Raw genomic sequence first — 22,377 nt, forward strand, 5'->3', positions numbered from 1 at the left:
TAAAGCCTCACAGCCATACAGTTGCTGGCATGGCTGTGTAGTAGTGTTGTAGTTTTCACTAGTTTTTGTTCAGTTTGCCATTGTTCTAGTTTGCTGTATATTATTTATTATATCTCTGTGATGAAGTAATGTGTGGATGACAATATTGACATCTATACAAGGTGAAGCTAAATGAGACTATGGCGACTACGTTCATGACTCAGCTCTTCACCTGGAGTGAGATTTTTTTTAAATATTTTTGGGCACTTTTGCCTTTATTTGATATTACAGTGAGTGGTAGACAGGAAAGTCAGGGAGAGAGAGTGAGGGGATGACATGTAGCAAATATCTGTGGGTTGGATTTCGAAACCCATGGCCGCTGCGGTCAGGACCAAGTCCATGTGGTAGGCGCTCCACCAGGTGAGCCACCGAGGCGCCCCACTGAGATATTTTTATGGTTATGGAAACAGAAAGCTGAGATATCCATGAGTAAATCAAGTAGTAGTTCAAGAAGAGCGGAAGCCAATCAACCGTCCAGGGCACAGCACCAGCTGCTGCTCCGTGTTAGAGCCACAGCAGCAGTAAATAACATCTCTGTGACTGTGTTGCTATGACTCAGGCACAAATGTGCATGATTCATTCACTGAGCTGCCAACCCGGGCCATTAGGAAAAAGAAGAACCATAATGCATTGGGTTTATGCTGAGGAACAGAGACTGAAGACAGGTGTTAGAGAGACAGAAATAAGAGAGCACAGATAAGAGTGAGCCAAAGAATTCTGTCACCACTAGACTATTAGCTGCAGAGCTTCATATAGTTTTAGAAGTGAACCCCTTTGAGGTTAAGCAGAAACAGTTACATTACCTTCCCTGAAAGTTTGGAGTGACAATAAAAGCGCTTGAATATTCAGTATATAGTATATAGTTTGTATAATGGATCTGAAAGTATCTGAGTTTACCTTGCAGGTACATTTCTTCTCCCTCTGCAAACATCTGCTCACAGCGGGCACAGCGGGCACATGTGGGGTGGTAATGCTTCTCTCCAGCCTGTTGAGCAAGAAACAAGAGCACGTTAGGACGGTGAAGCATTTATTGTTGGTTTGAGCTCTTCAGTGGAAAGATTAAAGGGCTACTCAAGCAATTTATTCCTGCACCACCATAAAGCTCAGGGACTTGCAAAAGACATATTCAAAGGCAGATATTACCTGACTTTTAGGAACTAAATGTATGAGTCATGTGCCAAAAACACTGGATCTTCCATTTTCAATAATGTAACTCAGTGGCATCTTAAAAATCTATTTCAGAATTTGTATGTAAGTCTAAAGAACACAGTTGACTTATGTGTAAATGGTTCTGACAGATTATCTTGTAGTTATGATTTGTCAGATTGCAGATGGCGTCATGTTCACTTCACAATAATTGTGGCTAAAATAATTTACAAGAACGATATTATTGTAATATGAGTCAACGCTATGAGTCAAATCCATCTTTAACCTTGTTTACTGTGTTTTGTCAAATGAATTAGATTGTTATACGACTGTAGGGAGGTGGAGAGAGAGTCTGAAACCATGACTGTACAAAATATAATATTTAGTTATAATCTGGATCATGTATAACTGTAATCATGAAGACAAACCAATGCAGTGCAGCCGATAACAGACAAACAGGAAATACCAATAAGTGATTTCACACCAGAGTGACCAATACGTTTACCTCATCCCTCAGGCTGCATTGTGGCCATTACTGACCATTACTTAGCCACACCCATCACCCCGAACATCCAATCATGCAAAGTCATTGATGTAAGTGTATGCAACTGTATTCCTATATAAGCTTGTTTTCTGCAGGTCTAAAGGCACGTTTTATTAGGAAATTCATAATTAGCTCATTAAAAAGTTTCAGAGTTTGATTTGCATTCCTTGATTTAAGTGTCACTGGATGACAAGACAAGGTTGTGTTTCATTATTGAGCCATAAGGTGGAGCTCTTGTTTTTAGTAAGGAGCAGTGCAGCTGCACTCAGTGCAGAGAGAGGTGAAACAATCAACTTGACAGATTTACAGACATAATGACTGATCAATATTCATCCACAGCAAAAAGGACAAAACGCAACTCCAAGAGCAGCTGGATCTTCTAACAGCTTTAGTATCAGTGGTGACGTCGTCTTTTAACACTCAACGCAAACTGTTCAAAACTACCTACAAATTCTCCAATAAGCCTGATGAGTCTGCAGTGTCTGAACCATTTATTATGACCCGTGTGTTAAGAATGGAGCTGTGATAACAGGGCTTGACATTTAGAGGCTAATGGGGGTCATACTGTATGTTATCTCCAGAGCTTGAAGAGGCAGTGTGAAGGGGAGGTGGTTGTCCCAGTGTGGATGGATGTGCCTGTTATATTGTTGTTACAGTTATAGTGTTGATTGCTTTTGGACTTGTTGTACTGCAGGCCACTGGAATCTAGGGTTCTTCAGGGATCCACTTAGTTCCGTATAGCTGAGACCCAGAATGCAAGTCAGGCTGGTCCAGAATATTGCTGCTAGCGGTGGTGTTCTCTTTCCTCTATTGGGAACTACAGTACTTGGGTCCAATTATCCTTGGGTATATTTGGATCTGGTCTGACTGTCTATGGGTCCCTCTGGATCAGGAGTCTTTGTTCTTAACAAGCTACTTACTGTTTGCATTTCCACCTTGGGTAGTTTCCCTTCAGGGCCATTTCTGATTGAGTCCACAGTACTGGCTCCAAAACAGCACTTTGGACCTCTGCCACTGGAAGCAACCATCAGAGCAGTTGGTAGGTCCAGTGCCTTGCTCAAGGACACATCAGACACCTTGTTGTTGTTGTGGAAGAGTTTTGCCTTTTCGTAACAAGATTTTACTGAAACTAGCAAACTATTGGTCCAAAACCTGCTTTTCTCCCATTTGAATACCAGTCTGTTGGGTAATCCAAAAAACATTCCTCTTGTTCAGTGGGGATTCTCTCGGTACTAGTGCCTTATTCTCTCTTGTTTGGTGTCATGACAACAAGAAACAGCATTAGAAAAGGAGAATTATCTCACTCTGTTTGGCAGATTTTCTTGTTTTAAAACGTGTGATTTATGGACTCAATAATAAGCTAAACTACTCAAGATGGACACTCTGCAATGAAATCATTCTTTTCCTCTCTTTGCACAACAGTCATCTGATGTCTGCTGATCTCCACCTCCCAAAGGCATCCCTTCTCGCTTTCAACGGCGGCCTGAATACGCACAATCCCTCTGATGTCCCTCCACTTTGCTATGTCATCTCAGTATGGAACGATAGGAGAAAACATAGCATTGACGCTGTATTTCTTGGATAACACCCTACGTAATGATTATCAAACCAAATGGACAGCAGATGCGGAGATGAGGCAACCAAAGGAACGTGCTTCCCAGACTCCAGGTTCTAGTATTATTGGGAGACAAAGAAAGTAGCATGTTGTGGACACCATGCCAAAAGCTCATACTTGAAGTGAACTGAGACCGATAAATAGACAGAGACTGAGAGAAAAAAAGGAAGTTGTCTTAGAAACATTGACGTCCGGAGATAAAAGGACAAAGCTGGATTGAAATTCAAGCATGGAAAGTATGTGAGGGCCGGAAAGGAGATAGTACTGCAATCTTCCTTTGTCAGACTCCAAGGGTGCAGGAGAGGAAAATTGTCCTGCAGGACTGATAAGTCAGGGAAGACAATGGGCTGGAGGAAGGATGAACTTGAAAGATGATGACTGAATGTTTTACTTAGGAATAAGGCTGTAGCTGGTCAGCCAGGGTTTCCATTCATAGTTAAGACTCCGCAGACTTCAGGGTTTTTGAGACAGCCATGGTAAAGAGCTGGAAGAGATCATGGCAGCGCAGTGGTCACATGGCAAATAGTTGCAGAGCTTTTTTTTAATCTCTTTGTTTACTTAGTTACCTACATACCTGGTCTCTCTAACAAACCAATCAGGCGAAGGACATGATCCGTTTAGGGGATTGGAATAGATTTTGGTGAGCCAGGTGTAGCTACAGCACAAACACACACACACACACACACACACACACACACACACACACACACAGCCTGTTTGTCTACTCTCTCCACAACTTGCAATTAGAACACAGCAGTTACTCAATCTATCTCTCTCAAGCTTTTACAGTGCACCTTCACAAAAGCACTCTTCTTGCTGTTACAACACTTGCTGTGTGCACAAAAAGTATTTGTGTGTAGAATGAAAACAAAAAGCTTGAGAGGGAAGTTCAAACCTTGTCTATTTTTATGTGTCACAGACTTGGCCAGTGCCTGTCTAAAGTGGGTATTATTGTCAGAGTGTCTAGAGGGGAGGTGCCAAAAAACCGCTTGTCGGATGGTCGAAATCACCTTGAAAACGTCCTCATCTTTCCAACAAGGGATTGGAGGGGGTCTGTGTCTGACCTTCTGAAAGCATCAATCCAACATCCACACCTGCTTACTCTGCTCTCTACTCTTACTTTAATCAAGCAATAATTGCCCTGTTGCCATAATGAGCAACTGTGATTTGATTTTATACTGCACATGGCATGAGTCTGCACAGTGAAAGGAGTTGGTTTCCTGTTTGAGAAGTTAGAGGTATGCAGCTTGTAGCTCACTGTGGGTGCTCCTTCTTGTTCCATTACTCCCTGCAATATTTCAAACTGATCCGCTGTCAAAAATTGCTGAACATGGCCGTTGTCCTGTTTTGTAGATGCATCTTTGATGAACAATAGCAGTAAGTGCAAAGATCACTGACAAACACACTGCATTTCCTACTTCATGATACAAGTCAACTTGCACTTCGCCAGTTAAATGCTTTTAAAGTGAAGCTGCAGCCGGAGGAACGTTTGGTTTGATTCGTTCATTTCTGGACGAACAATGAAGAAATGCCACGGCAATGAAAAGCTGAGCAACAGAGATGTAGGCAAAAACCATACACACAGTTTCTATTCACCCTCCTCTACTGCTGGCAGGTCCAGTTATTGATTTGATATGTCCCCACCAGGACTGTCAGCGTATCAGATTTTCACTACAAAATATATATGATCAAAACAATTTATTATAACGATATAATCACAATATCTACAGAAAATTTGAAAAAAAAAACCCAATAATGCTATCAAGCAACTTCATCTTTACCTGTGTTTACTGTGTCTTTTGTTTCTTGTTTGGCAAATTAATTACACAAAATACTAATGTAGTGAGGTGGAGAGAGAGTCTGTAACCATAACTGCACAACAGCAAACACAAAGAATAATTACACTAATTGGATAGTGAAAAGGCAACTGGATGAACTGATAAACACTAGATCCCCCAGGCCTAACATCTGCCATCACCATATGTCTATTCTGTCTATAAACATGATTTATTGTCAATACTGGTATATCGCAACACTATTAGTCTCCGCATAGCAGACTCTTTGGTCTCAACAGGCTGCCCATTGATGAGCCGGGGGTAAGGAGAGGGTCTGTTCTCAGGCTCTTGGGGAGGCCTAACTCAACAGCCGTAGGAGTGATAATTTAAGAAACGGGAAAAGGGCCTAAGAACCTGGGAGCCGACTTGCATCATCCCACCCAGAGTGGAAGCTCCTGGGTCGACAACCAGACCTTTTGACCCGCATGTTATTGAGCAGCTGGAGTGTGACACTTGTCAGCTGTCGTTTTGTATCGGTAGAGCCCTCCTCCAGTTGAGGTGGCACTGACACTGGGCTTGACTGGGTTAACTAACTGGTGTGGGTTTAAATGTAATGGCTAAAGGTCTTTATTAACTATTAAACATACCATTTTCTTGGCAGTTGTATGCACTCACATGTAGAGTAGCAAACAATTCAAATTATTTTGAACTCAAGATATTTTTGTGCACGTGCATGTTCTAAGCAGCAATGCTGCGCATTTTTTGGTAACTTAAAAAATAGACAAATTCAGTTAAACTTTATTGTCAAGTGCATTACAAATACAATGAAATCCTAGTGCTCTGGCTATCTCTGTCTTAAAGTTAAAATCTTTTAACTTTTCCAAAGTAAAATGTCTAAAAACAACTAGATCTATGTTCTATACGTTGTTGAGTTGTGTTCTAGCATTATCACAAATGTCTCCATCAATTCTCAAACCTACAGAAATCATCATGGTATAACATTTCGCCTGTTGCCTGTCAGTGACATCATATCCTCTATGATCATGTGTCAGTGTGTTTTTCTGACAGAAGCTCAACATTGACTTTTATCTAGTTTTAAGCCACAAACACTTTTTAAACCTTGGTGGTTTTCAGCTCTATATTTGAACCAGATGAAGGATTTTAGTCGTCGGACGTCTGGATCTGAAGTTATCAGAGAAACAAGCTGAGGAAATGTTAGACAGCTCAGCTCCCAGCTGCTGGAGACGTCCTGTCCTGTGTCCCTGAAGAGCGTCGATGAATCTCTGATTTTGAAAGTCAAACTGCTTTCTTCAGAGTTTCTACTGGTTTTAATCCCCTGGTGTGTTTGTTATGGAGAGGAGGACACCTCTGTGGATAATTCAGCTGCTGGTAAAAACCTGCTGAACGTCTGGTTCATAAGTTATCAGAGAAACAATCAGAACAAAGTTTAGCATCAATCTCAGCTCCAACTCTTCCCTGAGTCTCTGTCCTCTGGACAGCGTCGCTCAAACACTGACTTTAAATGTGAACCTGCTTTATTCAGAGTTTTTAACGGTTAGAATCAGCAGGTCTGTTTGATTTCCTGAACCACTGACACTGAAGGAATCCAAACCAGGAGGAGCTTACAGTAATGGTGGTGAAGACAACAACTCCCATGATCACATGCTATTTCATGACATCACCCACCGATGTTTTTTTGATATTGTTTTGATTGAGAGAAACCTAGAGGCAGAAGTTGCAGACTGTGTGTTTAACACAAGGGACACACACAAACTAAATGTTTCTACAATTGGTGGCGGTAACGCACCACATTTGGCTCCCATCTGCAAATAAAACACCAAAGAATAAAGTGGCAAGACAAGTCACTAGCTAATCTAGCTAGCTTCAGAATGCTAATGACAAGTCAGTTAACACGTTGGTCGAATGAACAGTCGGCTCATATTCCTCCGCTGGCCTCTCAGTTAGCAGCACTAGTTTATCATTGGCCAGATTAGCAGCTGGCTTCGGCAAGAAAATAGTCTCTCAGTTCCCTACACCAAGAAATCAAATATCCTCCAAACATCTCATGCCAACACCATTTTGGAATAGAATAATAATATTCTAGTGCGGTAATGTGACCAAAGCCCAATGACTGCTAAACGTCTGCTCAACGTCACCATGTCAATTAGCTGTCTGCCTGATGTTAGAGTTGTTAAGAGCCCGACGTCTTTCTTACATTCATGTCCAGAGCCAGCTGGGTTTATATGGTTGCATTGACAACCCTTTAAGGAATGAGGCAGTAAAAGAACAGAAGTAAGGAAAAACTTGCCTCAAGGAAGCAAACACAAGAACACTCCCTGCTCAGTCAGTACACACACCACCAAAACACACAAACACACACAAATGTGCTTTTAGTCCTGCTTGACTGGCTTTGGCTCCAGTCATTGTGGGCCAAAGAGCCAGGTACACACCTGATAGCCCGACACAACAGGAAATGGATGTGGATGATGTCATTTACAAACACAGTGTGACAAAGACAGAAACGTGCTCTCATTCCATCTCTTCTGTTCCTGCCTCTCTCCCGACACCGGAACCCGATGTGTTCATGAAAAAGAGAGCGTCATGTGATGAAAGGAAGAGAGAAAGTGAGAGAGAGAGAGATTGTTGTTTGTCTCTATAATACCGAGCTAGAGCTTCCAAGACCTCCCATCTAAAAGCTTTCTTCCTCTCCTCCTCTCATCCCTCTCTCCGCCCCAGGAGGGTATCCCATGTCACTTCCCTTCATCACTGTAGAACAACAGGCTGCTTCACTGGGTCACATTCTGCTGCACTGATTTCTACCTGCCTCTCCGATGCTCCTCTGCTTCATCCAACTCCGTCAATCTCTCTCCCTCTTTCCTATTCCACCATGTTGCTCCAGCTTTTCTTGTTCATTGAGAATGAACAGCTACAAAGTAATATCACACTGGCCATTCTGGGGGATGCAGATGTTTGGTGTTGTTGATTAGTATAGTGCTTCTAATACTACCAGGAAAACACTGCCTGCCTCAACATTGCATAAAACTGACACCTTCCCCTACAGTTTGTCTAGTCTGAATCTGAATACGACACCGACATGAAAAGATATAAATATATTTTTTAACCATTTCAGCAGCTGCATGTGAAGGCAAAGATGTTTTAATGACGTTTTCTGTCAAAAATAAATCAGAAAGGTTGAAATACAATATGAGTGATGGCATCACCTTTACTGCACCATGGAATTGGACAGAGCATGCACTTGATCAGTACTTCCACTTCTTTATTATCTGTAACATTTCAGGTCCCCACTGAAATCCATCAGCTTCAGACACACTACTGCTGACAGAGGAAACACTGTCCATCATCTTAAAATAGGAAATGTTCCCATTCATCACAATCCCGAGTGTGAAACTTGCTATTGATTATGCCAAATACATTTCATGAAGGCATATGTTATTAATTCAGCATGATTATATAAAAACTAAAGCATATGGGAAATGAATGAAATGAACTAATGATAATAATAGTTCACTTCATTATTTGAGGCCCTGTAATGACTATGCAGTAGAATGAGTTAAAATGCATTATTTAAAAGTGGAATAATCTCACCTGAACATCAGGTGTTTGCCCCCATTGTGCAGTCAGCTGCTTCAAATTATTTTGGTCCGACTGGGTGTGAGGTGCAGCTACCAGCATGACGCTTGACTCTAGTGTCTTTCTCTCCGTCTCTATATACGTACTGCTCAAAGGCACACAAACTGAATCAGGTCAAGCTCACACGTCACACTTAATGACAGCAACAACCTGGAGATGATGTGTCTGTTCTTTCTCACACCCCCCCCCATATCTAATAACACTTTTTAAGAAATGTCCAGCATTGGACACCGATGACACGGAGGATGAAACGTGTCCTGTATGTGTCCAGCAGCTTGTATGGTTTTGTTTTATGGCACAGAGAGAAAGTGTAGAGGCCGACTGGCACCTGAGAGTGAGTGACAATGAAAGGATGACCTGCCTGAAGGGGGGGAGGGAGGAAAGCGAACAAGGAGAGATAACGTGTGTGTGCAGTTGAGAGTGAGGTCAAAGCCATTAGCCCACAGCAAAGGAGAGAGGAGCGATTGTGCTGAATAACGGAAGAGATCCTGGCTGGCTGGTTCTTCCCTGAGGACCCACACACAGCGGACTACAGTGGGACTAAATCAGAACCAGAAATACTTTATTGATCCCCGCAGGGAAATTGCTTTGTAACAATTTCCCAACATGCAGTCACCATGCCTGCTGGCTTCAGCGTGGTCAGCTCGTCCCTGGTGTAAATGCTTCTGTGGATTTGTTGCGCAACAGTTACATAGCTGAATGAAACGCTGATAAACCAACAGACCAGAACTCTCGACTAGCGTGTTCAAAGACAGCGCAGCGCCGTCAAACAGGTATGACAGACAGAGGTAGAAAGTTAAGAAGTTGGAAAAATAAGAAACAAGCAAGAGCGACTCCAACAGGCTGAATGCAGAGAGATGCTGAAATCACCCCATCAGCCTCTGGAAGCCGCCCTGTGCACTCTTGCCTTTCATACTCCAGGAAATTGTGTTAATGATCATGTGAATGCTATAAAGGGCTGGTCACAGATCTGTTCATACAGGGGTAGCTATCCTAGAAGCATTTCTCATGTATCTGCATTAGCAGTGCATAAGTTCTGATGAAATTTTAATGAGGGCTTCGGGGAAATGGGGTCAACACTGTCAGACATTCTGACTTTTAGTTGCTGAGATCTACACTTTCAATTGGGGTCAGCCCTATGTTCCCACATTTCTTAGAACTTTTTTTCACAGAAACTTTTGAAAATTAGGGTTAGGGTTAGGGCTGTGGGAATATAGGGTTAGGGCTGTGGGAATATAGGGTTAGGTTTAGGGCTGTGGGAACATAGACACGCTCCCCTTTCAATGATATTACCCATGAAGCTTTCATTATTCTGTTTATTCACCTTGATTCCTACATTTCTCTTTCACCTCCTTATCAATCTGAAGACACTGTTTTAGATGTGTTTGAGGGACTGCGTGCTACATGCTAACAGCTGCCGTAGAGTATTTCTTCTAAGTGTAACACATCAGCAGAGTAACGTTACCTCCAGGACTTTCCCAGTGATGTACTTCTTGCAGCTCTCGCACTGGATGCCGAACATGGCGTGGTAGTCCATCTCACAGTAGGGGATCCCCTCCCTGATAGGACAACACAGGACACAGAGCATCAGATACACTTCACATCATCCAGCTCAGCTCAGAGCCTGAGGATCGTGCATGCACCGTGCCTGAGCTGACAGGATATAGCCTGGTGAATCCTGCTCCTCTAACCATGACGATCCAAACTTACATTATGATCATTTGTGAGTATTTCAGACCAAATATAAAACCACAGCTGCTTGTTAGTGCCATGATTTACTATTTCAGGCAGCGTATTATTGCAGCCTGAACATGTGGTAAAGAATGAACTGCGTTCTGATATTATCATATTGACCAGATCTGTTGTAAATAAGACTTTAGCCACTGGTTTCTTACAATGCTTATGCTGCATCTACTCTGTTCTCTATTTGTATTCCATGTGGCTTTTTAATACTGGAACATGAAACTGTGACAGAAGAAAATTCTTACATTATAGAAAAACCTTTCACTTTATTTATATTTGTAACCATATAGGCAGCATGACAATGTTACACATTGCCACTGAAAGCAAAATAAATGTCTAAATTCAAGATTTAAAATACAAAAAAATGTTGTAACAAGTAAACTAACAGTAAAACATTAGATATAAGAGATAATAATAACTATAAAAGCTGATAGAAAGGCTTTTGCTTAAAAATATTAACTTTGTGACAGTAACTGATTTCTTGGCAACTTGTGTGTGATGGAAACAAGCTGTGAACTGTATCTGGCTCTTCAGATGCTAAATGCTCGACTAGCTAGTTGCAAGATCAAGGATCAAGATCAGAGTGTGTGAATGTTTTTCCTTCATTATTTTACACTGAATCTCCGGCACCTGAAGCCATTCATTTTGGTAAGCAGTGATCTTTATACACTAGACACTTAGACGACTGAAGGAAACATCTGCATTAAAGACACTTGACATCGGGAACATCCAACAATTACCACCCAACAAGCTAAAAAGTAGAACAAATTGCCATAGACATAACAGCATTAAAGATGTAATGTGGTTTTAGCGCTTCATTTCCAAAGCCAGACTAACGTACTTGCTGATGTACTCGGCATTGAGCACCTTGTTGCAGACTTTACACTTGAAGCATCCCAGGTGCCAGTGCTTGTCCAGTGCTACAAGAGACTGTTCATTCTTAAACTCCTTCCCACAGCCGCAGCAATCTGCACACAGGACACACAGATGAAGAATTAGATAAGATTTGATTAGAAATTATACTGAAGTTGACCTGAGTAAAAGAAGATAAAGAACATTGGACATTTTAGTTTCCAGAGAAGGGAATGACTTGATACAATTTAAGAAGTGCCAATTTAAGGGATGGAACAGAAAATTACAGTAACAAGCAGTGTAACAAAGCTTCGAAAAGTTTACTTGTGGAGTGATTTACGTTTTAAAGGAGACAGGAAAGAGACACAGACGTAAACAGAATACTGACTGTGGACAGCCTGTATGGGTGCAGGGCTGTTGGCAGGCAAAGGCTGGGTACACTTTTGGCAGATACACTCCTTCCCGTTAAATGTCACTCGGTCGCCAGCCGGGAACGGCTGTCTGCAAAGAAACAGAAAAACACAGAGAACATCAGACGAGGGCTCTGTCTCTAAGAGTTCAGTTTCCCCAGAAGCTTGAACATTTATTCGAAGGCTCTGAAACATCATCATGAGACATAAATCGCTTCATTAAAAGCTATATACATTTGTGTATGGTGGCTTAGCAGCTGTATAAGGCAGGGTGAGGGAGGTGTCACTGCGAAATGATGAGTGATTTGAAGTCTGGGAGTCTTTGTGTTCAGCAATCACAGTCACTTGAGATAGCGACACACATTAGAAGTTAAATGTGATATTTAGGGCATCTGGTGATCTGAATAAGAGTAGCTTCAGCTATATTAAAGTGATAGTTGGGGTTATGTGACATGGTTGTATCATGGTCAGTGCAGTAGATTTGAGTCAGTGCTCTGTAGATAGAAGTACCTGATACAAACCCCGCATCAAATAACCTGAGCCATCACTTTAACAGTGACTACAACATTCAGAAGTGTGTGTTGCTGCTGCGAAATGAACAAATGAAATCATTGCCATTCATTACCAGCCAAATACCCTTTAGAGACGAGTGTTATTATAATGCTTAAGAGACATCGCAAACATAATGAAACAATGTTAATGTCTCTGCTCTAACACAGCTACTGTCACAGAGTCATGCACAGAAGGAATGATGACTCCTTGGCAGAGTGAGACTGACTGGCTTTCACTTGCTACTGTCTACAGCTTGGAAATGAGATATTAGAGCTGCTGTCACTGTCACAGCCAGGTACTGAGGGAAGAACACATCCACACAAACTGGGAGAGGTAAGAGTATAGGTTATTCATGTCTAAACAGTCAAACTGTTTATTTTCTAAGTCTGACACAATAAGAAAATGTGCCATTTATTTTACCATGTGTCTTAATAAATAATAATTAACAACACTGGCTCAAAAAATAAAGTAAATTGAATGTAAAATGAAGGTATTCAATTTGTCCTCGTAATCTCAATATTTTCCATGTGCTGAAGTTAGTTAAGTTTAATTTGTTCATTATGTCTCGTTGCAATCAGTATCTCTTTTGAAAGAAAGAACAAAATACATATACAGTATAAAAGATGACAACAAAATGAGCCAGTCACACAAAGCAGTCATCACTCACACAGTCACAATTATTATAAAACCATTAACAAGTGAACCTTTAAGTCACATTAATGTAAGGTGCATCGTACCTGAAAGGTTCTTGTGACCTGGTGTCATGGTTATTCACTTTGACCACAACTACCTTATAAAGACATTTTAAAAAGCACAGGTATGTCAGTGATGAACCATCTGACTTTTTCATATAACTCACAGTAGTGAGTGTGATGGCTGCCTTTAGTAATGAAGGAATGAATCAAATAGCAATTTGCTGGGTTAGCACCAACAGCACAAGATCGTATCGTCTGCATAAAAGAGCGCACTGCAGTACTGAGTTGAAAAAAAACTTTATATACTGTATGTATACAGTAAATATCAGGGCGGCGAATAGTGATCCTAGTGGAACACCTTAATCAACAATTTTACCAAGAATTTTTCATAATTGTTATTGTTAATTATTCTATCATTGTCCAAAATTATTTAGATAGATTGATTATTTAGATACGCCTTTCATGGCCTGCGCTGGAGATGAAGGTAAGGTCTGCTTTGTATCTATTCTTTCTAACTGTGTTTTTGTGCAACCTCAAATTCTCATGCAGATTTATTTCATAGGTTATAAAGGTTGATTACTAACTTTGGAATTATTTGTCAACATCACTTTACAAGTTCAAAGTCTTTTTGACCCTAATTTGGACCTATTAATGATTGATAATCAATACAGTGCTGTGACCATGAGACACACAGAGATGAGTCTGATGTCAAACAGTATTTGCTCTCTGTCAGCCCTATTTTTATTTCCCTCACAATAAGCCTGTGTTTGGCCTCCACAAAAGTGATATTTGTTATAAGAGGAGTAGAGGAGTTTCATGATCACATTACAAACCTCAAATGCCACACTGGAACATTCTGATCTCAGGTTCAGCATGTGGATCACACACACACACTGACACACACATTCTTGTCAAACGTTAGATGTGAGTACAGTCGTTATAATGTAATGTAATGTGCCCATTACTCTAACCATCAAAAATAAATGCCTAACCCTAACTTTAACCTTAACTTACACCTAATTCCGACTCTAACCCTAATGATCGTTTCAAAACAAAATTAGTCCTCAGAACCATACAAACACACACACACACACACACACACACACACACACACACAGGACATTTAACACTAGCTATGGGACTGGGCTAAGTGGCTGCACTGACTGACCACAAACTTAAAATACCTGCCTGACAGAGGCTACTATTACCTTTCTAGGCCTAAGGAACAACACTAGTACTATACACACACACACACACACACACACACACACACACACACACACTAGAGGCATGCACATGCACATGGGTGGAAAGGTGTCTGTGTGACCTGCAGTGACACGTCTTCATGTGCTTTCCTATATTTACACATGAATGTGTAGTATAGCTTTATGTACTTGTAAAAGACACCTTCATGATGCCATGCTGTTCATCATGTGTGTAAAAAAGATACGGGTGCCATATCTCCCTCTGAAAATATGTTTTTGTATTTTTAGTTGGAGCTCTTTGAGTCGTGGGAAAAGCAGCAACACGGAGGGCTGAGACAACCAGCTGATACAGATACATGAGTTTAACCGTACAGTGAATCTTTTCATCTCTGAGAGAGAATCTGCCCCTCTGTGTGATGTCACGCTTGGACTGTTTAGTTATTTTCTGTTTTTCCGTTCTTTTCGAAATTACTTTTCCTTTTGTGTCCGTTAGTTGTTTTTGCTTCCAGCCCTTGTGTGTTTCCCGCCTTTTGTAATTGCCTGCCCCACCCCAATTAGCTTCACGGCTCCCCTTTACTCTTTCTCACTTCATCTGTTTTGTTCCTGTATTTGCTCGGCTAGCATCAGGCCAGCTGGTCCTCAGCCTGTTTTCCAGCCAGCTAGCATTGGCTCTGTAGCTTCAAGCCTGCTTTCCAATCTGTTTTCCAGGCTGCATCCAAGTGAGCTAGCCTCCAGCACGCTCGTCCTCAGCCTGCAGCTCATTCAACACCCCGGCCCATTCGCCTTGGGTTCATGACTCCAGCCTCCCAGTCCTGCGCTGGTTAATCCACTGCCTGCTCCTGTCCCCAAGCTGTGTAACCTCCCATCTGATCCTGACCCACGATACCTAGAGCAGTCCCCCTTCCTGAGGATTCGCCTCCCGCATATATCTATGGGTTGTAGCACCGAGAAGGAAGCGTGGGCCAAAGAGACGTGGCCCACGCCCCTGCAAGTGTGGCGATATCAAACACACCTGCAATGTTGTGGAGAACGTCACAGCGAACCAGACTTACAGAGTTACGTTCAGACAGGTGAGTACAATAAATAACTGATCGTTGTAACTGCACTGCGCAGAGTGTTAACAACCATTGCGTTGCCTGGCAACACAGAATAAAAAAGACCATATACTTTATGTTTATGTAGCAGCAGGGGTGCAGCCACTGCAGGGTTTCTTTCTTTCCGCTGCTTTATTCTGCTCTTGATTATATAAGTAGCGGCTGGCTATTTCATTTTTATATCTTAATATTGCTACATGAACATAAAGTCTATGGACTTCTGCTGTGCTGTTGTAATTATCTGCTGTATACACATGTGCAAAGTGCTTCACTGGAACCTACTGGCTGCTTTAAGCGCTGTTCTCCCCTGTGCCGTTTAATCAGAGTTCATTTTAAATGACTTACTTCTACCTGAGGAAGATTTCCTTTATGCAACAGTACTTTTTCTTGAGTAAAAGTTTCAGCACTCTTTCCACCTCTGTGTGAATGATATGGTTTCGGACCCTGTTTCTTACTTGCAGGAGGCGCAGACGAAGCAGCGGGGGTGGTAGGTCTTGCCCAAGGCGGACACCACCTCCCCTTCAATGAAGTCCTGGCAGCTGAAGCAACGAGTCCCGTACAGTCGCTGGTAGTCCAGAGTACAGATGTATTCACCCTGCCGCACGAAGAAGCCTCCCTGGGCCAGTTCACAACCGCACACTGGCAGGTAGGGCAGGTGAAAGGGTGTAGAAAGGACAGAGAGAAAAAAAAAGAGAAAGAGCAGCAAGGTTTAGAAGAAAAAGGAGTGTAAGAAGAAGGCAAAGGGAAAGAGAGCAACAGAATGACAGGCAGAAAGAAGGAAGGAAGGGGAAGGGGAGAAACAAGAAGGCAGAAACAAATTAGAACACACTGGAGAGATATTCAGAACTAAAGATATTAATGCATGTCCTGCAACAATGGAAGTTCAGCCCTAAAATTTCAACACGTGGGAAATATGCTCATTTTCTTTCTGAGACGATTGTCACCACTCTCATATTTGTCCATTCGATGTGACGCTAACGTTAGCTCATCTTGGCATAAAGACTGGAAACAGATGGAAACAGCTAGCCCGGCTCTGCCCGAAGGTAACAAAATCTACCTACCGGCAATTATGAAGCTAATTAACACGTTACATCTTGTTTGTTTAATTTGTGCAAAAACTGAAGTGACTGTCCCCAGGTGACTCATACTCAAACACATAACCCCCATAAAAAACACAACTGCTTTTGTGTGGTAGAAACTTTCTATCTGGATGCTAAGATAAGTTTAATGTCCTCTGGTTAAAACAGTTTTAATGGACATATGAGAGATGAATTGATCTTATTCTAAATCCTTTGGCAAGAAGTTAAGTGTATTTTCCAAAATGTCTAACTATTCCTTTAATGAGACTTTTTCTGATGAATATAAGTAGATATAAGTCCTCACATTAAGTACTGTTACTTTGACTTCCACTCTTGTCTGTCAATAAAACCATAATCTCACAAAACAGAGTACAAACCTAAACATAGACATTCATTTGAAAAGAAGTAATTAGGAGAGCAGGAGCGTCTGATTGTTTTCCTCAACCTGCTCAAAGAGCCAATAACATCAGAGTGAGAGCGGCTGAGTTATTAGCATGTGTGTGTGTAAAAGCTGCAATCTGTCTATTTGTCTAGCTTTAACAATGTGTGACAGGAACTCTAAATCACCATGTCCTCTCATGAACACACAATGATTACACACGGTAACCATGGCAACTGCATGACATCACATCCCCCTAAGGGGAAACCTCGCTCTATTTTTCCACCCCTTTTAGCAAAAACAATACCCCGCCTTTCTTTTCCCCTCCACTTTTTCTCTGTGGAAAAACGACAGGAAAGATAAATGAGAGATGTTTGCACCGCTTGGTCCCGTGCCCCCGGGACTTCTCAGTGACCTTTTAACACACACACACACACACACACACACACACACACACTGTCTCACACTTAAAAGGATGCATAAAGGTATGAGGCACTGCACATTTGCAACATGTGGGTGAGATCACACACACATATAAGATGTACTCTATGACACATACACACATACATGTGAAGAATGTGAGAAGGTGTCAGGCTGAAGTCACAACAGAGCCTCTGTACAGTACGCACAGCGGCCAGGTGAAAAACGTACATAGTGGGCAACGATCCTTAAAACCGAGAATGAAACCGCGAACACAAACGTCCGCGAGGTCATCGGGAAACTGAACCGCCAAACCCCGCCTCCCCAACTGTTGCCACAGCTACAGGTACAGACTAAGGAGCTCTCACTACATTACAAACATTACAAACTACATTAAAATCAGTGGTAGAGGCAATTTTTCTGCTGAAAACACATGAATAGACATGAAACCATATAATAACATTTGGAATCACGATTATAGTGTCCAAACTTATCACAATTATCAGTGTTATCGCTGTATTGTTAAAATGTGCTGAAAATTTTCTAAAAGTAAAAAACTTTCACCCAGTTTTATCATATAAACCACAAATAAATAATTAGCAGCACTTTTTGTTGCATTTGAACATTAGAATAATAACATGGTCAACACCTTGTCACAGATGAGGACAAGGGACCAGTAGCAGTGCTGGGTTTTCCCGCTCTGCGTGTGTCCTCAGCAGTGGAAAAGGGTTCAGTCGGCATTTATTAGCTGCTTATACCTGTGAAAAGTCTCCGGAGCAGCGCTGTCACTACCTTTCCGCCATATTTTGTCTGACTCATAACAAACCCATGCTGCTCGCTGTGCACGCCTCTGGGAGACTGGATCTAATTTGAGCTAAATTAATGGTAATCAAGCATCTTCATAGTGACACCAACTGGCATTTCTTCTGTGACGTGAAGGTTTACAACATCTGTGATTTGTTATCTGTCATCTGTTATTCCTCCGTCTAAATCCCCATACGCTAAACTAAAACTTGAAAATTTCACAATTTCCTATTAGTTGCATAACACCTCTCCACCCTTTTATCCACTCATGAAAACTTTGAGCGACTTGTCGGACAAGCCTCCCCCGGGGTAACGGCATGCCAGTAAAACAAACACAACAATAGGAGCGGGAACGTTCTGTCAGGAAGTGGACGGCTGTGACTCAGGTGGTAGAGCAGGTTGTGATGCAGTCTCTGGCTCCTCCGGTCTGACTGTCCTTCAGCAAGATGAAAATGTTTGTGATAGAAAAAAACTGCTGTATGCAAAAGTGCAGTGTGAGTGAACGGGTAAAGTAGATCAGTAGATCGGCATCAATGCTTCTAGTCGCTGTCACCTTAAAACCGATCACTTGTGGTTGATACTTACAAAGTGTGTGAGACTGATATAACGTACACCATTTATAATGCCATGATAAAATGCCTACATTGTGAATGCAGCCTGTATCTGAGTTGAAATCCTATTATTCTTTAGTTTGTACAATGCAACTGAGTTAATGAGACATATTGGCTTTTATTAATTAGACTGTTTGCACTGTTTAGCCCATTGAATAGGCTTAATATTTCAGTCTGTTAATAATTGTGTTCATTCACATAAATTAACACATATAATAATAAATTATTACATTGTGTAATTAAGTTGTCCTTTCTGTAGGATACTTATTGCATTGAGTCTTTATGTTGTTGACTGAGTAAGATGACCCCAGACCAGCCGCTAAACCAGCTGCTATAACAAAACATAACTATCCATATTGGCTGCAAAAAAACCGTGACATCATGTGATCTGTATTTACAACATACATTCCAACGGCTGCTTTCACCTGCATGAGAGACACCCGGATGGAAGAGGATTCCTCGAGGGCTCCTCTGTAGGAGCCAAAATCAAAAATAAAAGGTTAAATGAAGGAAGCTGGAACAATTCAGATTTATTGTCATTAAACTGGCTTATATATCACAGACATAGTTTTGAGACTTAGGACTTGGCGTACAGTGAAACTCACAAAAATAAGGAGTTGAGACTTAGACGGAGTGTCGGGTTCTGACAAATACAAATAAATATGATGGTGACACCCGCTGACACATTTGAGAAGAGACTTGTAATTGACTCAAACGACATGAGACTTGACTCGGACTCGTTCCAGATGACTTCAGACAAGCTGGAGACTCTATGTGAGACTTGGCCCAAAAAAAATATTAAAATGAGCTCTGACAGAGACATAAAGGAGTGGAAGAGATGGAGCAACAAACCCTCGCTCAGACTCCTGAGTGCAGGTTCCCATCAGCTCGTCTTTCAGTCCCTGCATATTCATACCTGCGCTGCCAGTTGGCACATACACTCCTCTCCTCACAGTATTATAACTGAGTTCCTCAAGCAGCTCTGCAGCTGAGCCCACAGGAGCTCAAGCTGGAGCCCATTCATCATTTATAGAGCTGACACTAACAGAAAGCACTGCATCCTTTTAAAAGTGACAGAAAACACAACCGATTTATATGATTATTTTCATCTGCAGTGCAACAGCAGGGCAACTACACTGCAGAGGAGTGTGTGTTCCTGGCAAAGTGGCCTCTAATACAGATCAGAGAGAGTGTGTCTGAGTGCATCACACAAGTGCGAGGAAGACAGAGGATGCTCTTCCTCTTGTCCTTCATCGCTAATGGAAACTGTGAAGCTGTCTTCCTCTCAACCCTTTTTCTTGTAGCTCTCATCTCTCCTGTCTGACTTTCTCTAATCCTTCCATCACGAGGGAAAAGGCAGCGACGCCGGGTGGAAGCCAGTAAAACCAAGTTCAATCATTCAGGTTCAAATATGATGTTATAGAACTTCTACAACAGACTGAACCGAAGAAGATTATATACATATATGTATAAAATTACAAACTTGACAGCACTTTGGATCCTCTCAAATGTTGACACTGATAAAAGGACAGATGTCTTAAATGGCTAATGGCTTTATCAATGGTTGTGGGCTATACAGATCTATGGCACGCTCAGTCAATAGCTATGAAATAAACCCCAACTGAGTGTTATGTTCAAGCAGTGATTTCATTATTTTGAGACCATTCCGTCACCATGACAACAGTGTGTGTGTGTGTGTGTGTGTGTGTGTGTGTGTGTGTGTTCACCCTGCACTTAGGCCTCGGCGGATGAGATCATGATGCAGCTAATTAGTCATGTCGTCCTGAGACTCAGCAAAGAAGAACAGAACGTGTCGGGGTACACGCCTGCAACGAGATAAAACTTCCACGAACCGCAAGAGAGTTCGACCTCTGGGACGGAGGGAGTGGAGGGAGTGTGCGTGTGAATAAATGAGTGTGTGTACGGTGGGGGTTGTTGAGGGCAGTATACCTTGTGATTTTCAGTAACAGCAACACTCTCCAACTTCAGAAAAGTAAACCATTACTTCAACTCCACTCAACATTACAACATTTTACAGGGCTGAAAGGCGATCTGTTTCACAGGGAACTGATAACTTCCATCTCTGACCGCTCATCTCACGGCACTGCGAAGCCACTTACATAACAGGAGTTTACTCAGAGGCTTTCAGAGGAAGTCAGTGTGAGAATCAGCTTCGTCCTCGCCGGAGAATCTCGGAGCCGAGCGCGTTCTGCTTTTCCTAGAAGTCAGCATGTAGAAATGAGTGAGGACGTTACACGCTTGAACGGATGGATACGCAACAAAATTGCCCTGTTGTGATTCGTAAATAAAATATGGTGCATCTGTTTTTACTTGTACAAACAAGGTCTAGACTGAAAAAAGTAAAAGAGACGGGGGTTTGAACATGATGCAAGTAATCCAGGTGAAACTAGCGCTAGCAAAGCAAACCATAGGTGTGTCTAGCACCGTGCACTGAAAACATACAAGTGCCGAAAGCTAGTAACGTTGAAATGCTGGTAAATCAATATTTTACATGCACTCGTCATTAAATGATTAATGTGACAGGAGTTGATTGTGGGGACAAACCCACAATAAAGAACTATTCTAACTAACTCTGCAGTTCCCCCCACATTTACAGGTTTTTAACTTTACTATCTACTGTTATATGAGTTTTTATATGTAGCTTTACATACAAATCTTAATATATCTTTGATGTTGAAAAAGTATACCCATCCCTATAAAATGAACTGATTTGTCTCATAAAAAAATATCCAATCACTGTTATTGAACAAAAAAATGATGATCACTATTAAACAAATCTGCTGCTAATTTGAAGTGATACAGTATAAACTAAATGTTCATCCATCAGCGATACTGCTTATCCTGTCAGGGCTGCGGCTGGAGCCGCTCCCTGCCCACATTTTTTTACAGTGTACGAGCAGGGTTAAATATATATGCGCTATGTGCTTTCTGCTATGAATGTGCGACCTTGACCGCACCTCATGTTTTACAATGACTCATCATCCGCGTACGTGTGTGAGGTGGCGGCGGTGTCTTTCACTGCCCTATTCGGTGACCTTGACGGCACAATCGTAGGCCTGCTGGCATTGATCTGACCAGCTACGGGACTGTGCTTGAAAGAAGAAAAAAAAAAAACATCAAGGTTGATGCTTCTGACAAGTCAAATGGATCCACATTGATCCAGACTCCTGCTACGCTGGACTAAATTGCAAGCAGGCATCTAATGAGGCAACAGGCCGGGGAGGTCTGTCTATTGTCTAACCCACCGGGCTACGGGAAACATCATAACACACTGCCATCTGAAGATTTTCACTGAGTCTTATGAGGATTGATGTTGTTTATGTTGACCATATCTTACCCTCATCGTAAACTTCACTGTAAACTGCTCATGCACATAACTGAGGCACATACTGTACATCAAAGCTGTGCCAAGAACCTGCACCTATTCGATGCATGAGATGACATTAATGTTCTTTTTTAAACAACTTCAACCGTCCTGAGTGTTTGTTGAAAATGTGTAAAAATCATCTGACAGTTTGCGTTTGTCCCTGTCAGAATTCTTTTCAGCGAAATCACTCCCTGTGACCAAAGCAGCTGCAGTATTAACAATAGAAATGATCAAAACAATATAAATATGAGTCAGGTAGCATAATTTCCCTTGGTACTGGCTCTGTTTCTGGAAATACAGGTGTGTGTGTGTGTGTGTGTGTGTGTGTGTGTGTGTGTGTGTGTGTGTAGCCCCCCCCCTCCCTGGACTGTGGGT

General features: G+C 41.9%; 1 protein-coding gene across 1 annotated transcript in view; it reads right to left on the reverse strand.

Moving 5' to 3' along the window:
- The window catches only part of ablim2 (actin binding LIM protein family, member 2), a 70,984-nt gene that overhangs the window by 31,033 nt on the left and 17,574 nt on the right, over positions 1–22,377 (reverse strand). The window contains exons 3-7 of the mRNA XM_023423921.2: positions 15,777–15,960; positions 11,754–11,866; positions 11,355–11,481; positions 10,236–10,329; positions 937–1,024 (exon numbers count right to left, since the gene is read on the reverse strand). Of these exons, the coding sequence (XP_023279689.1) occupies positions 937–1,024; positions 10,236–10,329; positions 11,355–11,481; positions 11,754–11,866; positions 15,777–15,960 (606 nt within the window). The remainder of the gene's footprint in view (positions 1–936; positions 1,025–10,235; positions 10,330–11,354; positions 11,482–11,753; positions 11,867–15,776; positions 15,961–22,377) is intronic.

Source organism: Seriola lalandi, unplaced genomic scaffold (assembly GCF_002814215.2).
Source record: "Seriola lalandi dorsalis isolate HSWRI2012SDOR001 ecotype SW California unplaced genomic scaffold, Sedor1 jcf7180002054694, whole genome shotgun sequence".
Classification (NCBI taxonomy): domain Eukaryota; kingdom Metazoa; phylum Chordata; class Actinopteri; order Carangiformes; family Carangidae; genus Seriola; species Seriola lalandi.